The sequence below is a fragment of the Alligator sinensis genome, unplaced genomic scaffold (assembly GCF_000455745.1).
Source record: "Alligator sinensis unplaced genomic scaffold, ASM45574v1 scaffold198_1, whole genome shotgun sequence".
Classification (NCBI taxonomy): Eukaryota; Metazoa; Chordata; order Crocodylia; family Alligatoridae; genus Alligator; species Alligator sinensis.
The window spans coordinates 3,771,280-3,797,191 of record NW_005841906.1 but is presented as its reverse complement, the minus strand read 5'-3'; the positions used below and the strand labels follow the sequence as shown (position 1 = coordinate 3,797,191).

The 25,912-nt window shown below is 42.2% G+C and overlaps 1 protein-coding gene across 3 annotated transcripts in view; it reads left to right on the top strand.

The window, feature by feature from the left end:
* Window positions 1-25,912, top strand: part of KIF6 (kinesin family member 6) — a 438,203-nt gene that overhangs the window by 117,969 nt on the left and 294,322 nt on the right. For all 3 annotated transcript variants that reach the window (XM_025197847.1, XM_006018586.2, XM_006018585.2), the window contains exon 6: window positions 2,201-2,330. In XM_025197847.1, coding sequence (XP_025053632.1) covers window positions 2,201-2,330 — 130 coding nt within the window. The remainder of the gene's footprint in view (window positions 1-2,200; window positions 2,331-25,912) is intronic.

Sequence of the window (25,912 nt, the reverse complement as noted above, 5' to 3'; positions counted from 1 at the left end):
AAGGATTGCGCTCGGCGACGGGGAGAAGAATCGATAGGTGATCAGGCTATCGATCAGCTCAGCTGCAAGTCAGGAATCTTCAAAGGCACTCTGCAGCGTGCTCAAAGTTCTCCGACTTGGGCAGAAGTCGCACAGAATTTTATATGGCTAGCAAGCCAATCACTAGCCGCCACGTAGGAATAATTTATAACTGGCCAATAGTGGGACACAAATTTGCATGCGAATGGCGGGAACTCTCTTGCACCGGGGTTTTCTGTTGCAGCAGAAAACCTTTTCTGTGCACAGAGACTCTCATGTGGCAGGAAAATTCCATCGTGCCGAGGCACTAAAATCATTGGGTTGTGACATATGCTAACTCCGCCCAGCCCTGCATGCCAGGATAGGCCTATGTGCCACATCTAGCACACAGGAACACAGCTCACAGGGCTCCCCACAGTCCCTTGGGGAGACCCATGAGCTGGATTACAAGGTACTGGCAGCTGGATCTGGCCTGCTGGCTGGGGGTTGAGCACCCCTGGGATGGATCCTAAATGAATCTGCTTGTTAGATGAGAATTCTGGACAACACTATCCTAGCTTCTTTCTTAACTCCAACAAATAAGAGTCTCCACGGAGATCACCTAATAATTTTAGGCAAGGTCTAAAATTAACCATCTGGCTATTTTTCTATTGCTTTTTTTAAATTTTATTTTATTTTTGGTGGCATTTTGTCTAAGAAGGACTGGCCACAGAGCCCATCTAAGATCACCAATTATGTTGTGGTATTGTTGCAGTGATGTTATTGCCTGGAAAGCTTGACTGGAAGAGGCCTGAGAAAGGGTACTGTGATACCCAAAGGTTTGCCTATGGCTATACCAACCATATAGCTGGTCCAATACAAGATATCAGCCACAAGAATTATTGTTTGTCACTTATATTGTTTCATTCTGCTTGTCACTTGAATGATAGTAAAGCATTGATTCCTTGTTTAGTGATAGATAAGAGCTGTCTAAGATGACAAAAACATGGCACTTGAAGAAGAGGTATTCAATTAAAGTCTGCTGTTTTTATACAGATTTTTGGTTTTGTGTGTGGGGTTCTTTTTCCTAAAGAATCCTTGGATTACACCTGATTTCTTTTCAGTCTAGCCATTATTAGTTGGTCATTTTCTTAGGCCCCCTTTACATGTTATATATATTATGCAGTTACCTGGTTACTTGTGCAATTAATTTAGACTGGCTACACATACAAATGAACTATAATGCCTCAAGAAGGTGGCAAAAAGTTAGATCTGGAAAATGTGTAATAACTGTAGAGCTGGTTTCTGTCCATCTTTAATTTGCATGTGTAGCCTATTCTCCTGTGGCTGGGATCCTGTCAACTGACAGAGCTCCCAGCCACCGGTGTGCTCTGTGCACTGCCACAGCTGAGATTCCTGCAACTGATGGGACTCCCAACCACAGAACTGTCCCATGGACTGCCGTAACTGGGTGCCGTGTCAGTTAACAGGAGCTCTCAACTGCACCCATGAGCCTACAAGCACCCATCTAACCCTGGCTCCTAGCCACAGGAGGATATGCTGCTGCAGCTGAGAGCCCTGCCAGCTGAGGGGCTTCTAGCTGTGGGAGCTTATTTTTTGTCAGTGCAGGAGGAGCCCGGGATCATACTCCCCCTACACTGGCAATAGGATGTGTTGGGATCTCATTCATGATCCCATAATCATACCTCCTACCATTCACATGTGGCATGGCAGAAGGCGTGATTGTGTGGATCGTACATCAGATCCCATTGCACCTTTACCTGCACATGTAGAGGGGCCCTTATAAAAAAATTAATCCTGATGAGGAATAGAATAAACAGATAACCACAAGTTAGTGGTTATAGATGATGTTGCTTTGAAAGTGATGGGAGAAAGGACAGGCAGGCAGTAATTAAAACACATAGAGACAATAAATACAAAACATTTATTTTTTTTAAGGATGGAGGGTTAAATACGAGAGGAAGAAGCTAAAAGAGATTCACATTTTAAGAGTAAACAAGAGGTGTCATGAGAGGCCAGAGACTCAAAAAGCACTTATTTGGTACTTTGATAGCCTACATCTTCAATTTTCCTTTTATTGTGACAGTTCTGTTCATATGATAACTCAATGAAAATATTAGGACAAAAGTCCTGATTTGCCCACAGCATGGATGGTATTTGATTCCCTTTTTTCCTCTTTTAGAAAAGTGACAATAATGGAAGACCCAGATCAGAACATTCATCTGAAAAACCTGTCTCTTCAGCAAGCAACCAATGAAGAGGAAGCACTAAACCTTCTATTCTTGGGAGACACTAACAGAATGATTGCAGAGGTAAGCTTTGGCCAATACTGTTATAAATCTCATATGGCTTTATAAGAGACAAAATGATTGTAAACATCAGCTAAGTACAGACAGTCAAAAAGTCTGAGGCGGAATCAGTCCATCTACACAAGTTTCTTTAAGGGGAAGGGCTTGCAGGGACCTCATAGGCAACTGGGATATCAGCAAATAGCAGCCTACTTTGATTCTTGATTGGACCTGGCAGTGACATTCGATGCATCAGTCCAACCTAGCTTGAGTAAGTCTGATATTACATGGAGCCAGGTCTATCTTACACCAGGATCTGCCATTTTTAAACAACTGTATTTGTCCTGAATTTCTGTTTTGTTATGGGTATAGATTAGTTTCCAACCATCTAAACTGGAAAAAGTGCAATGTCTGTACCTAGCCATTCTTATGTAACAACTGCTTAGACATTGCAACGGATTGAAATGAAGAAGCAGGTTCTCTGTGAAGAGCTATCCCCTGTGATAATGCAGGAAGTGTATTTTCATGTTCATATTTGTATTTTTTTTTATTTTGTGAGCTTTATTTTTTTCTATGTGAACCTAGTTTTCTATGATATAACAATGTTACATTGCAATTAAAATAATTAGAATGAAACAATTGTGGTCTTTTCCAATAAAAATGCAGATTGATTTTGGCTATTATGTGTATCCCGCATGTATGCACATAAAAAGTTCAGACCAATCATTAGTTTTATGTAACAATGTTAAAGCTTCTACCAGACATACTGGCTTGCATTTGAAGTGGCTGCACCAGCAACCAGCAGTCCTTTTTTACTTCAGGAACATGTCCATGTGGTTTTATTACATGAAAAAAGAAGCAAATACTAGTTTACTGCATTTTAAAGTGAACATTAGTAGATATGCTAAAATTAGGTTGATTTAGTTGACAATGCAAAATTATATAATAATATATTTGTAATTGTATTATTGCTATTCTGGGCTTATGATACCTTCATTTTTTTCACTCAGTAATTGAAAAAACTACGTAGATATAAAAGGCATACTAAAGTAGTTGAGCATTGTCAATCTCTGAATCACAAGATTACTTTTCAGTCCTGAGAACTTGCTCAACAAGTTTGTTCATATATTAGAAGTGTGTAATTTATTCAAGATGTCTCTTCTGAAGACATGTCTTGAAATGTCAAAAAGGTAGCTATAAGTTAATGAGGAGATAAATACTCAGATGGTATTTCATACTTAGACATTTTTCAGATACACGAAAAAATAAACTATAGCCCTGAGTCTCCATTAACTACATATGCACACCCATTGATGTAGATGGAAATATTTGTATCAGAAATGTGATTACAGGTTTCCCTTGCTTTATGCTGTACATGTGTTCCTGGAAAACGGCGCATAACTCGAATTCACGTAACGGGAACCCACTTTACAGTGTAATAAATAGGGATATGTTCCAAGACATCGACTGTCCTGACCCCCAGGCCCATTTCTACCACTTTTACAAGATAATTTGGGTACTCACCGACAGCAGACAGTACACACAAGTACAGGGCACTATCATAATGGGGATGGCAACTACATAAACATGTGTCACAGACAACGAGCGAGAAGCACAGATCCACACAGGAAACTATATTTTGGTGCGCATCACTCCCACAATGCTCCACACAAAGCAGTTGACTGTGGGCTTCCACCACACCAATTGCATAAGAGTGAAATTACCTTGCATATAATGATTTTTTGGTATAAAAAAGGTCATGTGTGAATTCGCACATACAGAACTGCATAAAGCAAGGGAAACCTGTATTCAAGAAGCCAGCACCTTCATCCATAACAGTGAGAATATCCTCTGTCTCAAATTTGTTAGAATATTTCCAAAGCATTAGAAGGATCTAAACTGGTGATGGTAAGTAAGGCTTCTTGATTTTTGCATCCTAAGAGCAAAATGCTTTAGGTTATTTAAACATATGTTTTGGCTTTTGTAAAACATCACGGTCTGGCCATTACACGTACATGTGTAAATTCTAACCCTGAATCTCTGGATATGTTATCATCCAGAATACGAGGAAAACATGGATTTGCTTTTAATGTGACTGTCAGAAATTGATTTCTACAAGGAAGGAGCTTACTGGGGAAAAAAATGACATAGTAATCACTTTTTTAAACTAGGTTACCAACTTCACAGTTACAGAGACAAACTCAGCAGCTACTATGGTAACCTGAAAACATCTGCAAAATATAGTCCCATGATCTGGTATACAAAATCAGCTTCTCTTTATGGCTTATTTTCATGTACTCCAACTGTAGCCAAAATTTTCAGGAAAAGTTATTAAGAAAAGCTACATATTTGTCAGTGTAGCACACTAAAAGTAATTTCAAAACCTATAACAACATCCTCTAGACAATGTTTTCTTTGCATTAATAGCACAAACTGTGTTTGAATTAGTGTTTTTGATGACATATCTAAATGAAAAAGATGAACATCTTGGAATCATTGGGAAAAATGGCAATTGTGACTAAACCCTCTGTTGATTGAAATTATAATTTACGTACTAATTTCATTTGAATGGCTCTATATAGGGAACAACATTTTCAAATGTGAGTACCTTCTTTGACTGTCTGTACTGGCTATTTTTATTTATTTATTAATTTATTAGATTTATCTGCTGCCTTTCTCAACAAAGGCTCAGGGTGGCTTACGGGAAGAGAATGAAATAACTTATAAAATAAGAGAATGAACAAGAGAACAAAACAACTTATAAAAGCAACTAGAGTATTAAAATAGATTATAAAACCATCCCCCTACACAGATCCTAGCTCAGCCTGATTTGCTGAGCACATGCCTGAGTAGGTGAAGGAATTCAAGAGAAAAATGGCTTCTTTTTAGTGGTGGGAAAGGAAGTTGACTTTAGTATTTGTATTTTAAGAGGCTGGAAGTCGTTTACAGAAATTGAGGCAAGAGGTAATTGAAAGCAGGGCAGTGTGGCACCTTACTGACTAAGTTGTTCAGAAATGCATAAACTTTTATAGGCAACAGCCCACTTCATTGGATGCAAGTCCATTCATAGCAGATAATGAAGTAGGCTGCTGCTTACATAAGCTTATTCATTTCTGAATGGGTTAGTCTGTAAGGTGCCTTGCCTTCTACCTGAATTCAAACACACAATACTAACTACCTCTCTCTACTCAAAGAGGTAACTGAGCCATAGTTAAGGTTGTTAGTAGTGGGAATAATGATAAAAGAGAGTGTTATGGTGATGTTAAGGAGGAAGAATTATCAGCATTTCTTGAGGTACAGGATTGGGAGGAAAATTTGAATTCCGTTTTGATGAGACTGAAGTAAAACAGAAAATGAGATAATATGGGTGATTGATTATTATTAGGTTGGTGATTGGTATAAGGGGAATAGAGGAAAACGAAATAGTGGAAGATGTTATCTAAAGAAAAAACATATACAGAGCACTGAAGTTCAACAATAAATAGTATGATGAGTGAAAATGAGAAGTCACTGAAATTTTTAGATGAAGTACTGTAAGGTGGATCCATAACAGGTTGGATCATTATGTTCAAAGTGTAGTCATCAGTGCTTTAGTGTTTAATTGAAAGGAGTTATCTAGTCTGGTTTACCGTGGGTCTGCCCTGGGTTCATTACTGTTTCATATCTTCCTTATGATTTGGAGTTTGGGATTGGGTGCGCAGTTAGCAAATTTACACTTGACACCAAGCTGAGTAAAGGTGCAGACACTCTGGACAAATTACAGAAGGTAGAACTCTGGTGAAGGTTAATTATAATGAGAGGAATTCACATTGGACACAAATCAATTAAATGGTTGGAAGAGAAAAAGCCTATAGAAGCAGTAAGTATAGATGTTATGATAGGGATTCTGTTGACAAATAAAATGAGATAAAAGATAAGGCTGAGAGTTGAGAAAGATTTCCCCCCTTCCTAGTGGAACTAAGAGAAGAAAGAGTAATGAAGCATTTTAAATGTGGAACTATCTTGCATTCTACTTTGCAGTGATGACAAGTATACCTTACTTGCATTACTGGGTGTTGTTCTCTCTTGCATGCTACAGCTTTTAATTAGCTAACAGTGTGTTACTGTTTCATTGTCATTTGGACTTTCAGGTGTCTATGGTACAGGTACCAGGGCCAGATTAACACATAGACAAACTAGGCACATGCCTAGAGCCCTAAGCTGCGGGAGGCCCAGTCCTTCCATCCACATTGGTCGTGCAAATGGCCCCATCTGCCTCCCTTCCCTTTCCTTCCCCTTCCCTCCGCTGGCCTCACTGGTGCAGCAGCTGCTTCCTAGCAGTGGCTCCAAGCCCCGCTTCCCACTGGTGGCAGTGCCAGGTTTGGGAGGGGGGTCTTGACTGGCCCGGGGTCCACAACTTTGTTTGCCTAGGGCCTACTAAAGGGTTAATTCAGCCCTGACAGAGACTTCAAAATGCTAGCAAGTCCCAAATTTGGGAATGATACAGAGGTTTGTCATTGAATAATTAGCAGTTGCTTCACAGAAGACTAGGGTCCAGTTTTACTAGGCATTATATAAAAACATAGTAAGAGATACTTGCAACCTACATAGAAGCCAGTAAAAGCACGTGGGGAAAAATATGCCTATTCCTATTTTACAGGTAAGTAACTGACATATTGAGATTAAATGTAAAACCCAGAGAGGTACAACAGGCACCTCCAGTGTGGCTGGTGGGACATTTAAAAATTAGGCACCTGGCCCAGAATCATTATTCAAGGTGTCGCAGGGCACTAAGGTGTGCCTGCTCCTTTAAGGGCAGAAACTGCCTAGGAGCAACTACTAAATGACTGTGCAGTAAAGCATGGGTTGTTTCCGACACTACTGCACAGTAGCAACGTCATGGTTTGTATCCACTGATGCTACATCACCATAGCAATGAGTTACATTGCCGTAGCTCATTGCTACGGTGATGTAGCGTCTTGTGTAGACGCACCCATTATGTCTGAGCTCCTGCTTCTCTTTGCAGTTTCGGTGCTTGAGTCAGGTTACAATTGGTACCTCTATCAACGTGGGATCCAGAGCCACAAATTCACTTCTGAGAATAGCACCTAACTGAAAAGGGCTCGGTCTGTTTAAAATGTAGTGATGATGCCCACCTTTTGCACATTAACTTGATAATGTACTCATCCAGGAAGTGAGAGGCCAGAGTCCTAGGGCCCATTTCTCCCTGATTAAGAAACCCACATCTCCCATTTCCCAGGAGACCCTAGCTACCAAACTATAAAATAGTCTGGGCTGGGAGTACTCTCTCCCCATTCTGTTGAAGCAAACCCATGGTGCCTCCAAAGATGCAAGGGCCACAGGCTCAGAAAGAAAAAGCAAAAGGAACCTTATTCTGCAATGTGGTGATTAGGGTATTCAGCTGTGAGTATGAAAAGGTAAACACTTCCAATCTATATAATTCTTTGCTTGATTTGTGGGTCTATTAACTTAAAAGACAAAGATAAAACCAGTAACTTCCAAAGAATATTGCATGGATTTCAGAAATCTCAAATCTTATTTCGTTAAGTTAAATCAACATGTCAGGGAACTATGGTAACAAATCCAGCATTTCTTGAGGGCCCCCCCCCCCCCCCCCCCCCCCCGGTGAAAAGTTATTCTATTTTAATGAGGAAGGAAACGTTTTAGTATATGGTTTTGACTCTTGGTTCCTATTGTTTGAATTTGGAAGACAGTACATACCCAGTATTGTTCCATCACTTAAAATGTTTGGAGCATGCATGTGGCAAACAGCAGGGTTTTGGCAATATTTAAAAATGTTTTTTCAATCGAGAATAAAGCTTTTAAACATTTAAAGATAGCTGTGAGAACCTTCTTGTGACCCCCTAAATTAGTTGTTTTTCCTTTTGTAGTTAAGTTCCTTGGCACTTATTTTTATTCTGCTTTTCTCTTCAAGAGGAACTGCAGAGTGAGGAGTTCCCTCTCCTGGATGCAACATAAAAATAAGGACTTTACAATCTATGGTCATTTAAAATTAAATGACACTTGCTGGCATGTTACCCCTGTTCTGACCATGTTCTAAACTGTAGTATGACTTTCTGCCTCCCAAAATTCTACTTTATGTCAGTTGTTATTCATTTCCACTTCCAGTTTTCTGGTATAGTATTGCGGGCACAGAATGGCATCAAACTTTTCAAAACAGGTGAGTTAATTTCAACAAGCAATAAAACAATCACTGTCCCAAACACTGCATTTAACAGTCATTAAAGTGCTTTGGGAATTTTATGGATAAAAGTAACTATATAAATGCAAAGATGAGTGATACTGTCCTAGTGGAATAATAATTAGTTTAACATCATTTCACATTATAGTCCATTAAATTTTAGGGTTTTTGTGTTTTTTTTTAATAAGGGCACTCTTTCATTAAGTATGACTATAAAAGCAATTTTAGGGATTGCTTTTAAAAGTCAGGAACATTTCAGAAGTACTTTGGTTAGCTCTCGATATTTTTAGATCAAATAACTGAAAAGAAACCTTTTGATCTGTAACTTCAAGTATACCTAATATACTTAATAGTGTATAAGTGATATTAAGCAGACTTTTCCTACTGATTAACCTGTATCCTATATTTATTTATGGCTGTTTATAACTCATTGTCATTTTGTAGTTTTATCCTCACCTACCCAAAGTTATTGCTGCCAGTATAACTGCAAACCATAGCTTATGTTAGTGTTATACAAGTACGTTTCTTTGATTTTATAACTGAAGAGATGATTACAACTATCTCATCAAAATGCTGAAAACTTCCCACTCATACGTTAATATTGTGGCTATGTTGAAGTTAATGACAAAATTCTCATAGCTTCACTGGAGCCAGGATTTCATCTAGGTCAGTGTTTCTCAACCTTTTTAGACTCAAGACACCCTTTGGAAAATGCTAACTTTTAGGGTTTTTTTACTACAGAAAATAATACAGCAATTTTCTGTTTCAAAGAACTCAGACCAAAACAGGTCAGAATGTTTTTGACACTGGATTCTTATTTGAAACCTCTAGGTTTATCTTGTGAATCATGTGTAGGTATTTGCACGCTTAGCAGTGCTAAAATTGTGGGGAAGCCTGCTGCGCCCTTGAAAAGATGTCATGACTTTCCATTGATCTGTATAGTCTGATTCTTATTTGCACAGTAGCCACTTTACTCCACTTGAGGGCTCTAATTAAGCACCTGGAGCGTCTGGTGCATCAGTGTCCCCAAGCTTCAAAATGTCGGCAGGGGCACTTTATCTAAACCTCGTTGAACACGCTGATATACCAGACAAGAAAGCTGGCTGGAGTGTGGTAATGACCATGCTCCAGCAGACTCACTCAATTAATTGGGTCTGCCCTGACACACTGTAATTACAGTGTGTCGGAGTAGCCTCCCAGCTTGTATATAGGCACTCGTTGTTCATGTAGTAATTATGCTTCTTCCCTGAATGCTTGCTTATTCATGTATATTCCACTCTTGAAGATTAGCTTCCAATTAAGATCGTAACCATGGAGCCAGAGCAATGTCCGTTGGGGCTGTGCCTACACTCTGGATGTTCTTAAAACCCGTGGAGAGATAAGATAGGACAACCCCAACTATCTTTCAGTTCCTTTTTCCTGCCCATAGCTGTGAAATGGAAGCCTGCAATTTTTGCTTCTGGATGCACTTTGTAAATCTTCATTGTAAACACATTAATATATATTAATGTTAAGATTTGTGTAGTTAAAATATATTTGTCCCTTTTAGTAGTTGTCTTTCTTACCTTCCTTTGCTTTAATTGTGTGAGCAGCTACTTGCCATTTTGGTTGGGAAATGAGTGTATCCCAATAAGTATAAGTCCTTTTTCCAACAGCACTCAGAAGACAAATGACACTCACCTTCCTTTTTGTCCCATTATGCACTCCCATCCAGGAGAAGGTAGGCAAGGTAGACCTGCATCCCTGACCTGCTCCACCTGGGAAGAGCTGAGGCAAATCCTTCTCAGGAGTTTTGAGCAAGAAGAGGTTGAACTCCCCTATGTATTCCTACTTTAAAAAGGTTTCATAGATTTCACCAGAACTCTGAGGGGCCATGGTTGTAGACCTCATGGGCATTTATATACATACATTTGACAGAAATCCTAACATGAGCTGATGTGCCTGGCGCTGCATCGCATACATTTGTATAAACAGCGAAATGCATGTCACCACTGAGAAAATGGCGGCGGTGCACTTTTGAACTAAAGCACCTTCGATGTGTTTTAGTTCAAAAGTGCACTGCCACCATTTTCTCATCACTGACACATATTTTGTCATTTATACAAATGTATGTGCCGCAGTGCTGGACACTTTTAAAAGCTCCTGGCACTGCAGTGCAAACGTGTGTACAAATACCTAGTGTGCCTGCCTGTGTGGACATGGACCAAGTGTCTCTTCACTTGGATGACACAAGTCAGAATGGAGATCAATGACATTTTAAAATTCCAGTCATTTAGGAAAATAGAAATATGAGTATGTTCTGGTACCCTCACCCCTAGACTTCCAGATCTCCTTCCATACAGCATGCAGCCATGGCTTATTGGAATTCATAAGGTTTATATCGCACAACAGAAATCTATACCACCCTCCAGGATGAGAACCTCTGTCTGCATCTGACATCTACCCTGAGGGCTTGGATGTCTTATATTGCACATCATTCATCTGCAAAACCTGAAGAATTGTAACAGGGATCAGCTTCACACAAAACAGACCACACTAGCCTCAATACTGTAATTTGCTTTGGGTGAGACAGTGATTTGATCTACACCATCTCAACCAGAAACTATTTTGCAAGTGCTTTCAGTACTTGCTTAAATGTATAATTTGTTGAAGGTGGTTCAGGAGATCTCCCACAAGTTCTTAGACACTTCATATTTATAGTCACAGCTGGCTGACTTTTCCTGTAAATAAGAGCTTTTCAGAGCCATCACAACTTAACTGGTAGACTTTAACAGCTATGGCACATCTTTAGGAAGCTGGACAAGCACCACGTCCACACAAGATGCTGACTGCACAGTAGCCCACGACTACTGCACAGTAGTGTCATGGGGCAGGAAGCATGTTGCGACGCCACTGCTCAGTACTTTTGGGCTACTGCACAGTCAGCATCATGAGAAAGCTATTCTGTGACTCTGCTGAGCAGTAACGACTGCACAGTCAGCTTCTTGTGTAGACATGGCCAAGAGCTATTAAGTATTCTTCACCAAATGTGGCTGTGTGTACACTTGCACAGTGCCTGACTTCCTAGTAGTTGCAGGAGGTAATGAAAGGAATGGGCAACAAGAGTAAAAAATAACTTGCCAAAGAGGCAGAGAATCTCAATTTATTCAGTAGAAAAACCTATCTTTGAATTGCTAATTGCCAGGATTTACTAGCATGTTTGGTTTTCTAACCTAACATACATTTTCAAGCTTTATTGATAAACTGCTGCAAAAAGAAAAGAAAGGAAATGTATGTATTTATTGGTTTCTTGTGGGCAATTGATAGCAAAAACATTCTTCTAGGTAATAGGTGCTCCTGACAGTGTCTCCATCCATGGAAACGTCTGTGATTATGACTAAGGCTTTCTGGCACCAATCTTTTGTCATCCTGAAGAAAATGGAGATGACAGTGGAAGACCTTCCTTTGAAGGCGCAGATGTCTTTAGAGAGAAGACTGGAAAAGCATTTCATTCACTGAAAGATTTCCAGGCCATGTGTTGTTTGCATGGAGTATACACACCAACTCCCAGATGAAAGCACTCATATCAAACATATTTTCACTTTGGCCTTTATCTGCCAAAGAACCTCAAAACCTCTAAGGAAAAAACAGCTTTTCCATCTTCCATTTTTCATTTGTAACTACCTTTAAAACAATTATTTTGATTGAATGGTTAAGGGTCATTGTACAACAGGTCTTTACTCCATTTCAGAGTTGCCTTTCTTTTTTTCAGGAGTCTTAGAACCAAATAACAGCAGACTTCTGAGTTATAGAAACAGTGGGAGCATGTGGCATGCAGCCTTCCTTCACCTCACAGTCTAGTTACTGATTGGTTCACAAATATAGAGAGATCATGGTCTTTTAATGCCCATAATATTCTGATTTAAGTAAAAAAAAGATTCTTCCAATATACAATACAATATATGCTACCAAGTGAAAGAGATTTGTGATTTGGGATGAACAGGAGTATTTATTACCTACTAAATCCCAGATCCTAGCTATTTTGAACTACTTGCTGTATTAGCTCTGTTTCAGTGCATTTGGAAGCTACATCAGCATGTCATCCTCCTCTCCAGAACAATACAGCTTGCTTTCTTCCATATGACAGTAGCTAGATTTCTAAAAGACTGACATGCATTTTCCCCGTGTAATTAGGGAACCTTCTTCTCCCTGGGATCTCCATGAGGTTTTAACAGTTTTTTAAGAAGACTCCCTTTTCAACTTGTTCCCTGTTACAGTGTTTTTATGAAAACAGCATTTTTAGTAGCAGTTACATCAGCCCAACGACCTGGAAGAAAGCCAGGCTTTTATGGCAGGCCATCCATATGTGATATTCCATAGAGATAAGGTTACTGAAAGACCCCATTCTAAATTTCTGCCTCAGGCAGTCACTGTTTGTCTTTTGAACAAATGACCCATTTACCAGTTTTCTTCCTGAAACCACATTCTGACCAAGCAGGGTATAGATTATATACTGAATATTCTTAGAGCATTATCATTTCATTAATATAGGGTGAAACCATTTAAAATATCCCAGAGACTTTCTGTTTAGTTAGTAGACAGATCAGAGAATCAAGCTATTTTGACTCAGAGGCTTACAAAATAGGTGTTTAGATTCATCAAGGGTTATACAAATCCTACAGATTAGAATCGATTTCACTGGGGTTCTGGCAGTTTCTGCTTCTTCCTTGAGAAACATAGCCAACCTGGAAACATGGAGCTATATAGGGTTCAGTCCATACCTTTGTCAGACCTTTTTATTTCATAACAGCATTCAAATCTTGTTGATTCTTTTGGAAGAGAAGTACAGTATTGCAATGTTTATTTAGATACTGAGTACCTGTTTGTATATATCAGGTAAATTATTTGTGAGTCACCTAGGAGTGTCATATATGGACTGTGAAGGAAAAAAAAATAGTCACCTAATTTTAACTGTGATTGTTTGAGATGTCTTCCATATATATTCCAGAACTTGCTGTTCTTCCTAGTTATGTGATCTTTTAATACCTGGGTATTGGAATAGCAAAGGAAATGAGTGGAGTTTTGGGGTACCCTGCTCTTTGTGCCATCAGTACAGTTCGTGAAGACTCTCAAGGTCTGTGTGTGTCTTCATAGACAATGTTAACCAAAAGATCCTGAGCTGAAGTAGATGAGGCAGATATAAACCAAGAGCAAAATATAAATGGACAACACATCTTGAAAAGTAAAGGCTACTATAAAGTAAGAAAGATTATTATCATGTCATTGTAATAGTACATATGCAACATATAAGCTGTTAGGTGCATCTTAAAAATAACACAAAAGCATGAGTTTTTTGGGGATATATATTAGGGGGAATGTCACATTTTAATCAGATTTTAAATGTAATTGCTTTTTTAAGTTTTTCAACAAAATACACGTTTATTTATTAATTATGTTTGATCAACATTTCTTGTCATTTAAGGTGTACCACATGGAAATGGGTATGGGCAACAAATGATTAGCTGGGATGGAGGAGATGACAGACTTATAAATTAAACTGCATAGAACTTTAATAACCCCTGGTAGATTTGTAGGAGGCATGCCTGGTTTCATTTTCTGAAGGGGGAAATCATTTTTCAAAACTAGAAAACCCTTTAGTATAGATCCATAAAAATATCATTGTTAAATAAATATTTTTTTTATCTTTTTATCAAGTTTCACCCTTCATTTCTAAAATAGTTCTATTATTTATTGAATACAGGCAATATATCAGTCTGTTCTTCCTAATTCTTTTATTCCTGTCAATAACATTTCTATAGATGGTACTTGCTGAAACAGTAATGGCTATATGCAGTTGTTGGCCACAGTCACAAAAATTCTAAACAGGTTTCAGCAAAAGAAGTCAAGGTCATAACACCACAGTAGGAAGATGACAAATATACTCCCCAAATTAATCTTTTATCTATTTTTTCAACATCAGAAGAGAGGTTGATAGTTTAATAAAAATGTTCCTGTAAAATGTAAATACTTTTGGAAACCTGCTTTGCAATACCACAAGTGGGCAGCAGCAGTTGACCTAGAATTAATTCCTTTGTATTGTTCATGTCACATCATAAAGGACTTGAGCTCTGCTTTGTGGTTTATGATGTCACAGAATTCCTGGAAGGAATTATTTCTTTGTAAATCGCTACAGCTCATCTGGTTCTCTATATATAGCTTTTACAATAGCAACCATCTGCTGGGAGTCAAACCACCCCCCTTCTTTTTTTCCTCCTTCACATTAAATTAATCTGAGAGAATGACTTCATATACATATGGATAGAGTGCTGCTAACAAGACCAAGACAAACTCTGAAAGCCACCAACAGAACCCTTGTAGCAGCCTCTTCAAAAGATGTTTTGTAACATTATTATTATTTCCAAGTTATCTGAACAGCTGCATGGTAAATACCCAGTGAAGTTTCATATGCAAAAGAAAAATAAGAACAGTGGCCTTATTGTTTGGCTAGAGATGTTGACAAGTATGATTTGGTTTCTTTTGCTTTGTGCTCTGTATCTACTTGTGTGGTATAAATAGGAAAATGGAAGGGAGGATGGGGTTTATGGTTACAATTAACGTTCCATAATCACATCCCATTTAACAGTTTAAATTCGTATTAGCTTACACTTCTGACAAAAGCTCTATTGGAGGTTTCTGAAAGGGAGGGAAACATTACCTGAATATATATATATATATATATATATATATGTGAACTACAAAGTAGAGAGATCACATTATAAAGAAAAGGCAGAGGTTAAATTGTTACTGTATTCAGAAAAGTGACTTTATAAAAGTAGTTTTTGGATTTCACATTTACTGTGTCAATGACTTCCAGAACAGATTCGTACACTTTGCATATCAAGAGATTTGCAGAGCATGGAGGGAAGCAAAGCAGGGGGAGTTTTGACTTCCAGCCCTACAGCTACTTCTTAAGATATGTCAGGCTCTGTTTGTGTCTTGTGCATCAGCAGAAACAATAAAAAATACAGACCAAAAGCTGCCCTCAGCTTAACCTCTGGAACTATTCTCCTGAAATTATGCCCTCTTGTAATTTTGTTACCTTCAATGCAATAAATGCTATTGGAAGTAAAATGTGAAAACAGTGAAGTGACAGGCTGCAAATGAAACGTTATTAATGACTACCCTGCAGTTACACCAGTACCTGGCAGTATAGTATAGGAACATTCTATCTAGCTTAAAATTAGCTGGCTAAGATATGGGTAGCAGCATAGATCTCAGTGGGTACAACTACACGTTCAGTTAGTGCAGTGTGATTAGCTCTGGTGCAGTTCATGCTGGAATTAATGACCCCCGGTTGCAGCATCTACATGTGCTCTGCAAACCGCAGCAGCTTGAGCCAGGGCAGAGCAGCCCTGGGCTAGTAGCAAGCTCTGGTGGGTGGGGAGGGGAAAGGGGTTGGGGTGGGCTTCAGCCCTGGGCTCCAGGTTGCAGTGTCAGGTGGTGGAGGAGCTGGCTGGGTCACAAGAGTGCCCAAAGAGCGGAGCCATGTGGCTAGGCAGCAGGCAGGGGTCGGCCCCCCTGGTAACTGGGCTGACTAGGTGCAGTTTACACCGGGTCAGTGTTTACATGTACATTTAGGTGCAGTTATTTTAGCTGCTGTAAAATAGGACTGTCCCCAACAGTACCATCTTACAGCAATTAAAATTAGTTTGCTGTGGTCTAATAGCATCACGTGTGTAGATTGTGATGCTTTACACTGCAGCAAATTAGTTTACTGCCTAGTTAAGTGCACATATAGATGCATCCAGTATGGGCTTAAATTACCCTTCTTTTTGGGTTTTGCAGCCCACACTGAGATTCATGCTCCCGTGGCTAGATTACTCCCAGTCCTGTAGTTAAATGTAGTTTAAAGCTACTTCATGTGTGCCTGTTGCACTGTCATCACAGTTGTGATGGAAGTGAAGATCATATCTTTTTGAAGCGCTGTAAGCTAGCAAAACTGCTCTTCTAGAGCTGTAAATATTAGCATGATAGCTTTCCCAGTTAAATAATAATAAATTTATTCATTTATTACATTTATATGCCACTCTTCCAAAAAGAGGCTCAGTGAGGCTTAATATTGAAAACAGATACATTGTAAAGACAGGAAAAGAATATTAAAATAAAAGAATATGTAGTAGAATAAACTCCCTGGACAGTGAATGCCCCAAAATGTAACCCTGCCTTCTGAAGGCCTATCCAAACATAAGGGTCTTACAGCACCTGTGGAAGATGAGCAGGCTTAAGCTCCAACAGTCCATAAAAGGAAGGGATTTCTACTAGTGAGGAGCAACTGTTGAGAACAACCTCCCATGTGTTTTTGCCAAACAAACTTGGCATGTGGATGGTACTTATGGGAAATTGCTGCAGGCTAACCTTAAACATCACAATGGAACATGAGGGAAAAGGCAGCCCTGTAACAGAGAGCCAGAAGGCTCCTGTTACTTGAGGAGGAAAAAGTAGGAGGAGGAGCTAATTACAAGGAAATAGTCAGCCAGGGGGAAAACTAGAGGCCAGAAGGGCATATTGCAGAGCTCATTATTTTGCAGTAGTCCAGCAGAGTACTGTCTGGAAGGGAAGGGAAGACACTTCTACAGCAGCTAGGTAGCAGCAGTAAGCAGGTGAAGCCAGCAAGCCTAATCAGAAAGCACATGTGGGTAGTTGGGAAGGTCACCTGACCAGAAAATGGCAGGGCCTGGGAGATATAAGCCCAGGGCTGAGTCAGGGTGGACAGTCTAGCCCTGGAGGCCACCGGAGAAAGACAGATGGAGGCCACTGCAGAGAGAGATGGCAGTTTCTCAGTGACTGATTGAAATTCTTCCAGGCCCGTGATGTTACATAAGGGCTGAAGGCTGGCAGGAGACTAAGACACAGATAAGTAGGGGTTGGTGTACAGCCAGTGGGCTAAGAGGTTTATTATGGCCAAGGTGCTTATGGTTTTAGTTTGCATTTTAGTCAGTGGACTGGATTTGGCACTGTAGGGGAGGTTTGGAGGTCGAGGGTGCCAGGGAGGCACAAGGCTTAAGCCTGCCAGGGTCAGGATGCAAGCTGCTATAGTCGAGGAGGAGCAAGAACCAGGGCCAGGGGCCCAAAGCTCAAGGGGGTGAGACTCAGACTAGAACCCAGAAGCCATGTCAGGCACAGTGGGCTTAGGCTAAGGGAACCAGCCAGAGGAAAGGGGCAGAGGCCGAGAAGGCTGAGGACCCCAACATGTGTGTCAAGGTCTGAGGTGGCCTGCTATTGAATTGGGGCCACGTGCCCACTGAAGCCATGGATAACACCTGAGGCACTGACATGGCTATAGGGGAGGTTGGAGGCTGTAAATAGCCCATAAGGCAACAGGTGACCTGGGGGTACATACAGGCCAGAAGGGCCAACACAGTACGAGGGCTGTATTGAGTCCAGCCAGATCCAAGGGGGATCCACAAGCAGGAGGTCAGAGTAAGTCTCACACTTAGATCCTTGGGCAGCCTTCCTTTCCAAAATTGACTAAGAACACCAAGGCATGGCAGGTGAGAGGGAAGGGAGGGTACCCAAACCTAGAGCAGGAAAGGAGCCAAGGGGCTACCAGTGAATGTTACGGCTATCGCTGGAACCTCAGGACAGTTGCAAGTCTCTTACATCCACAGGGCCCAGACCATCTAAGGCCTTATGGGTCATAACCAGTCCCTGGAATTGTACCCAGAAAGCTAATGGAAGCCAGTGCAGGGAGCACTGGAGTTACATGCTCATGGTGACCCACCCCTGTCGGAAAGTGGTGTTCTGCATTCTGTACCAGCTTCAGCTTCCAGATGGTCATTGAGGACACTGTAGTAGTTAAGCCTTGAATTTATAAAAGCATGGATAATTTTGGCCAGATATAAATTGGAGAAAAAAAAGAGTCTGATCCTTCTTACTGGATGGAGTTAATGAAAGGTGCTCCTAGCCACCACTGCCACCTGAACATTTGGGTGCATCAAAGAATCCAGGAGCACCCCAAAACTGCTAACCTGAGTGCCAAGGGGGAGCTGAACTCCTTCATGATGGGTACCCTTATCCCATGGGCTGGATGAGGAGCATGGGGCTCGTTTACAGGCTAGATCAGATCCACAGGAGAACCAGCACACAGGGCTGGTTTGGTGCAGGCATCTTGTGCAGAGCATGCCCTGGACCAGCCCTGTGTGCTACGTGCAGCACGCAGTGGCCCCAGTCCAGAGCTCATGCATGGAGCCAGCAGGAGGTGTGTGCTTCATGAAGTGCCTGTCCCAGCCAAACTAGTCCTGGATCTTCTGGCTCCAGTGTAGGGGGCCAGTCTATGGGTCTGCTTTAGGCTGACCCAGAGCCATTGCACAGAGCTGGTCCAGTAGAACACCACATGCAGCTCACACCCTGGATTGGCTCTCAGGGGGTATGCACCTGGTTCAGCTCCACATGCCATATGCAGCATGTGCTCTCCCTGGTCTGGGGCTTACACTGCACATGGCTTGCAGGGACAGAATGGGGTACACCCCTGGTTTAGAGAATAGGATTAATAGTCAGGTGGTTTGGCCTCCCTTTTTCATGCCCATAAATACCTATGGGTGGCTTTAGGTGCAAGCTCAAATGAAAGCATTGTGATAATTAAGTACCTGATTGTATCTGCAAATCAGGTAGTTATGTGTCAGTCTGCACTTATGTGTATTCACCTGTAATAGGACCAAGCCCCAGGAGTGTCCATGATGCCCCCTGATGTCTTATGCAGTTCCTGCTATGGGCACTGGGCTGCCTGGCCCTTGTTTTTGCCCTCTCAAGCTATGGCCTCAGCTAGCTTAGGCTCCAAGCCTCACCAGGTGTCACCTGCTTGCGCCTTGAATCTGATCCCTGGCTGGGGTCAAAATAGTCAGATGCCCCTCGGGCACCACTGGGACCTCTGCACAACCCCTAGTAGTACCAACCCAAACTTCTGGTTAAAACTCAAACAAAAAACATAAGCACTTCAGCCATAACTAAGACTCGCAGCACACTGGCTGTATAACAAAACCCTGACTCATCCTGGGTCTAAATGGCTACAAGTCCTAAGCTGTTTCCAGGTATAGCAAGATCCCAGACATTAGCTCAGCTACAGCTAGCTTGCTAAAGACCTCTTCCACCTGTGGCTTGCAGGGCCAGACTGGCTGCCCTAGCTCAAGCCCTGGGCTTATATACTCCCTAAGCCCTGCCCAGGTGATATGACTCCCCAATAGGGCTGTGCAAAGGTTTGGGTGCTGATTTGATTCAGAGGAGATTGGGCCCGATTCAGTGGCTGAATCTCTAAATCCAGATTGAATCAGGGGACCAATTAAAAGGTCCGAATTGATTCAAAACTGTCTGAATCTTTGGAAAAGATTCCAAAGATCTTTGGAAAAGATTCAGAGAGCTTTGGTGTTTCAGACAGTCCCCACCTGCTGCAGCAGGTGCTGGAGCCAGACTCTATGCCGGTAAGTAGGGGGCTGGAGGAGGAGGGAGAGGACCGTGGAGGGACCCCCGCCAGGCTCCATCCCTGCCTGCTCCTCCAGGCCGCCCCCTGGGTGCCCTACCTGCCCCAGCTCCTGGCCCTTTAAAAAAAAGGCCCCCATTCACGAGGTGCTGCCAGGCAGGGGACGAAAAACCCCGGGACTCACCAGCTCCTGCAGCGGCCTTGGGACTTCTGGGGGCTCGTGTAGAGCCCTCCACGTGGCAGGGGGCAGCGGGGATTGCCCCCCACCAGGCAGGGACCAGTGAGTCCAGGGGTTTTGGGGTATTTTTTTTCTTAAAGGGCCAGAGCTGGGGCAGGCAGGGCAGCCATGGGGGGGCCTGGGGGAGCAGGGGGGGATTGGGGGGCTAGCACCCCATGCAACATGGGGCAGTGGGGGGGGCAGCAGGGGTCCCCCACCTGGCAGCACCCAGGGAGTCGGGGCTTTTTTTCCCCAAAGTATTGGGAGCTGGGGCGGGCAGGGCTGGGAGAATGGGTGGGGGATTGCCTAGGTGATTCAGAGATTTGGCTGCTGCCTTAATCCTGAATTGGATTCAGCCAAATTGATTCAGGACAGTGATTCAAATCACCAAATCGAATCACTGTCTCCCTAATGAGCCGAATCTGAATCTGAATCAGAAGCCAATACTAGCCGCTTCGCACAGGCCTACCCCCCAGCTTCCACAGGTGTTTCCACTTAGGTTTGCAAGTTAGTCTCTGGGGCAACCCACAGCTGCTGTGCTAGTGTCTGTAGCAGTACCCCCCTTGCCCCAAGCAAGGTTCTGCCCTAGGGTATTACTGCAGAGCTGCTAGCAAATCAACAGTAATGCAAATCAATACCTTGAGATCAAATGGCGGTATCTGGCTATATTGAAAGGTAAGCACATCTATTGTCTATAAAGTTCTCTGTCCTGATATTCAGAGATATTGAACATCTGCCATGGTCCAGGTCAGCACCTCTAATAATCTGGGCCAATATTTTCATGTCAGCCTGTCAATACTTGAGGAATGATGACAGCAGTTATAACAAGTAAATATGTATGCAGCTGAATCATGAAAGATGAACGTGTTGTGCTCAAATTAAACTGCTGCCAGAATCTGCCAAGTCAGAAATTTCTGGTAAGCAAAAGTTTTAAAAATGTAGAAGTTCAAAGGGTGTTTTATATAGAAGTATCTTTATTTAGACTTCCATGATAGGAATCTAGCCCAGAGCACGTCACAAATAGGCTGTCTGTCATAACAACAATGGAAAACAGAGCTGAATGTAATATTTGAACTGTTCTCAAATTCCACTGATTGGAAACCAGTTCAAAATTGTGTGTGAAGCGATGTAGCTCCCACACCACGGGATGTAGTTTTGACACCACAGGGTGGAGCACCCGGACCAATATGTCTTGCAGTGGGCAAGTTGGCGAGAGAGGGGAGAATGCTGGGGGTATTTTTACTATTCTGTTTTCCCATCTCCTAAATATGAGCTCAGTAAATTTTAATAGACTCCTGTTGACTAAAGTCTTCAGTATACTTGCCTGACTAGAGGGGGTTGGTGCTTTGACTCACTTTTTGGTTCATAGGGGCTGTGGAGGGGCATGGAAGACTGCTGTTGAATAGGGAGTGAGGCCACAGCTGGTTGTTAGAAAGACAGCTTTTACTGAAGAAGGCTTAAACTTTTGGCTCCATACCAAAGCAACCAGTTGTAGCAGTGGGCAGGGGTTGAGGAGTGGTGCATTGTGAGATGCCTGAAGGACTGACCAGACCTGTGTCATGGAATGCTTGGTGTCCACACATAACATTGAACCAGTGCACCATGACCAGTTCAAAATAATACTTCATTTTCCAGGTACACTTTTGGATCCTCCCAGCTGGCTTTAAACCAATTTAACAGACTTGTATGTCTGTCCCCTTCAGGTTTAAACTGAATTTAAACTGTTCTAAGAATGTCACTGATTAGAAACCAGTTCATAATTGTCTTGGGTCAAAGCTATCTGCATGTACTCTGCTAAGGGTTCTAAGTAGAACCATCATATTTAGGCATACAAGTGTTGTTGAACTGCCAGCAAGGGGTGGTAGTAAGTACTCAGCCCAATTGCGATTTTCTGCTCCCCCTTTTCACTAACACTGAGTTCAATGAAGACTCATTCCTGCACCTTATGTACCTAATATTTACTTGAATATAAGATGACCTTGATTATAAGATGACTTCCCCCCCCCCCCAATAATTAGATTCTATATATGGAAGATTTATAAATTTGTTTTAATTTTTCAGATATAGAATGTAATTATGGGAGGTTTGCCTTGAACTTGTCCTCCTACTGATACAGCAGGGAAAATAAATCTGGGGGTCAGGTAGTCCTTTTACCCTCTTACTCCCCCCACAGCCCTTTTCCCCCATCCTTACTATCAGGCCCTGCTCTCCCTAAGCACATAGAAGTGAGGGGCAATTTTGAAAACACTGACCTTGAAATAAATATACCTGTAATAATTTATGTATAGTACCCATAGACTTAGTTCATCCAAAATTGATGCATTTTACCATTTTTGAAACTGCTGCAAGTATTAGCACAAGTTCCCCATAAACACACTTTTAAGTAGCACTTTGGCTCTTATGTATATATATTACAAATTATGCATGATATTGGTCCAAGGCCAAAACCTAATAAACTATTTGCCATATAGTGCATTGGACTGGGCCCCAGCAGAGTCAACAGCATTTTAAGCCATGGTGACCTCACATCTCAGCACTGCGCAGTATGTGTGTGTATTCCAGATACCCTCCACAAAAGATCCATATGCTAATTAGCACCCCCACTCAGGATTGGAACTGGGTGTTTTTATCATAAGGCCTGGGATCCTCCAATAATTTATATGCAGATGAGGCATAGGGCAACCTGGTCCAGCTTCACATAATGGAGAGTAGAACCACACTAATCCTATGTGAAAAGCTGAGACAAGGCAACTGAGGGATTCTGGGTAAACTGGGGCCCCATTTGGTAATATGTGCCACACATTTAAGTTTGGTAAAGAAACAGGAATCATGGAAATGGGAAACAAAGATACGGCTCAGCTGTGGAAGCAAAGAGGAAGATGTTGAAATGTATGTAATGCCTTTTACTATGACTTGAAAAAGAGTTTGTGCTGAGAGGGAGTGTGCTTAATGGGCACTACTGTGTATTTTATTCAGATAGGAAATACTAACCTATTCTCATGGTAGTTTCCTATTGTGTTGGAGTGTTGAAGGTACAGTTATATATATTTATTTATATATATAGAAATACATATTTTTGCAAAAAAAAAAAGGTAGGTTCCCATCAGCATGTTTATTCAATACGGGCTAAGTATTTTATAGTTGTGCTCATGTTGGTTGCATTTAACCAGTTTTATACATGGTTTCATTACTGAGCATATGGTGCTTTAGGAGCAGTTCAAAGATATTTCATGGACATGTGTCTATGACACTTTAAAGCAGGTTAAATGCTTTTGCACTGCTTTAATGGTGTTGGTGTTTGCACGCATTGGTGGTGTATTGTGCATTAATTCCAGCCACTGTAGCATGTTTGGCGGCGTAATGCACCTTAAATGACTTTGGGGCACAGCAAATTAAAACACCTCTGAGGAGTTTTAGTTTGCTGCCCTACAGCCATGGAGTGAAGCACTGGGCGCCGTACGGCTCAGGGACTGTACAGGCATCCCTGTGCAGGCAGCCTGGCAGCAGCCCAGGAAGGCAGGCTCCACCGAAGGAAAAAAAAAGCAGCGAGTCTGGTCCCCCCCCCAAGCCTTTCTGCCTGCATGAGCTGCGTGAGGACCCGGTCCTTCCCTCAGTGGCTGCGGTGACCTCTGGGACCACCCGAGCTGGGTGCCTGCGGGTGGGTGCTGCCTTGTGGGGGGGCCCTACTGCTGCTGTGGAGGGAAACACCAGCCACCACCACCCCACCGCAGGCCAGAGACCACTCCGCCCACTGACAGCTCACCTCCCCTCCCTACCGCCAGAGAGGCAAGTAAGACACAGGTGTACACGACATGGGGGTTTACTTCACCTTACATTGAAGTGGTGTTTTTAAAAACCCACTGCTTCAATTTAGGGATCTAGTTTCATCTACACATGCCTCATGAGGTTTCCTTGTATACAAATGTAAGTAAGTGGCTATTTTCCGCCATGCTAATTTGCAAGGAGAAAACTTCATCTTGTATTTGAGTAATTATAGTAAATCTATGTGATGGTACCCTGATTGGGAGTGCCTGCAGGTTTGAGGGGACTGTGTGGACCCCTGTTTTGGAGTACCTGGGACCTGAGTGTTCAAGAGCCTCCATAGCTTTTGTGACTTTTAAATAACCCTTTCCCCTAATCCACTCATCAGTTTACTTCAGTTTCTGGAAGTTGAGCAGGGTTTGGTGCATCCCAGGCTGATTTGGAGGCTCCAGGGGGCTGTCCAAGCACTCCACTGCCTCCAATGGAAGAAAATTGACAGCTCTTTAAAAGTGGCAGAGAGCTGCCTTCTGAGCCCCGAGGCCCCAGGTCCACAGAAACAGGGGTCTAGATAGTCCTCCCACTGACCTGGCCACTTTCCATCCCACATAAGTCTAGGATGCACAGAACCTTGGTCAATCGCTACCAATGAAAGGAAATTGACCAGCTCTTTGAAAGCATCAGGGAGCTGCCCCCAGTAAGGGACACTGCAATCAAGTACAGGCAATAGAGGTTGAGACAGTGGAGTTCTGGTTGCATACCAGGGCAGCCAGTACCAGGTGAGAGTTGGGGTGGGGAAGAGGGAAGGAACAGAGCAGTGTGGGATGCCTGAATGTTCGACCAGATGCCAGTCATAGAAAGCTTTGTATCCACACATAACACTAAAGTGGTTCACACAAAACCAGTTCAAAATAGTGCTTTATTGTCCAGGTATACTTCTGAAACAGTTTAGGAGGTTTAAACCACTGTAAGATGGCATACGCATCCAGGCACTTGTGGTTTAAACTGAATTTAAATTGGTCTTAGTGCTAAGTCTGTACTCATCCTAACTGCTATGTGTGTCTTTGCCCTAATAGAAAACAATACATGCAGTACAGGATTGTAGTTGAATTCTTGCCCCTTTCTAGAGCATTTTGTTCTTGGCTTTGGTGCCTCCCCAACTTGAGACTAAAATCAAGAATGCAAAAATCATGCGGCTGGTAAGAGAACAGCTTAGTGATTAGGCAACTCAGCTGGGATAGGGAATTCCCTGGTCTCAAGATCTCTGTTTTGTATCCAATGACTGTCTGATGTAAAATGCATAAACAATTCTGGAAGCAGGGTTGAGCTGTGGCCCACCTCCAGCAGGAGTTGGAAGCTGCCCAGTATTCAGTATCCTGGTTATTAAAGCACTCTCTCAGGAGGTGGGAGTTGTGGATTGAATTTCCTCAGGCTGAGGAGGGCCTAAAATCCATAGTTCTCATTTCCTGGGTGAGTGCTTTAACTACTTAGCTATTATACAGAAGTCAGGTGCCATCAAGAGCTGTGTTTATGAGAGAAACTGACTATGGATGCTGTGTTTAGTAATCAGCTCAGTACCCTCAGTTTCTGCCCAGAGCACATCTACCAAATTAGGCCTCCTTTGGGAGTTAGGTGAAGTTTAGACACCACTCCATCTCATATTTGGTACTCAGTAGATCATGGCCTCTAGCTGATTAGGCTGAGGTGCTTCTGTGCATGCACAAAACCCTATGTTAAGACATAGAATGTGCATCTACACATACAGTTAAGGCAATGAAATAAACTGGCACAGTTTGTACTGTAGTTAACTGCTCCTGAGTGCAGCCTCTGCACGTATGCCCAGATCAGCAGCAATTTTTGCTGAAGCAGAGCAGCCTTGGGCTGGCAGCAGGCTTGGGGAGTCATCCTCGGGCTCCAGGTGATGGTATCAGGTGGTGGAGGGGCATGAGAGTGCTGAAGTGCAGAGCTGTTCAGCA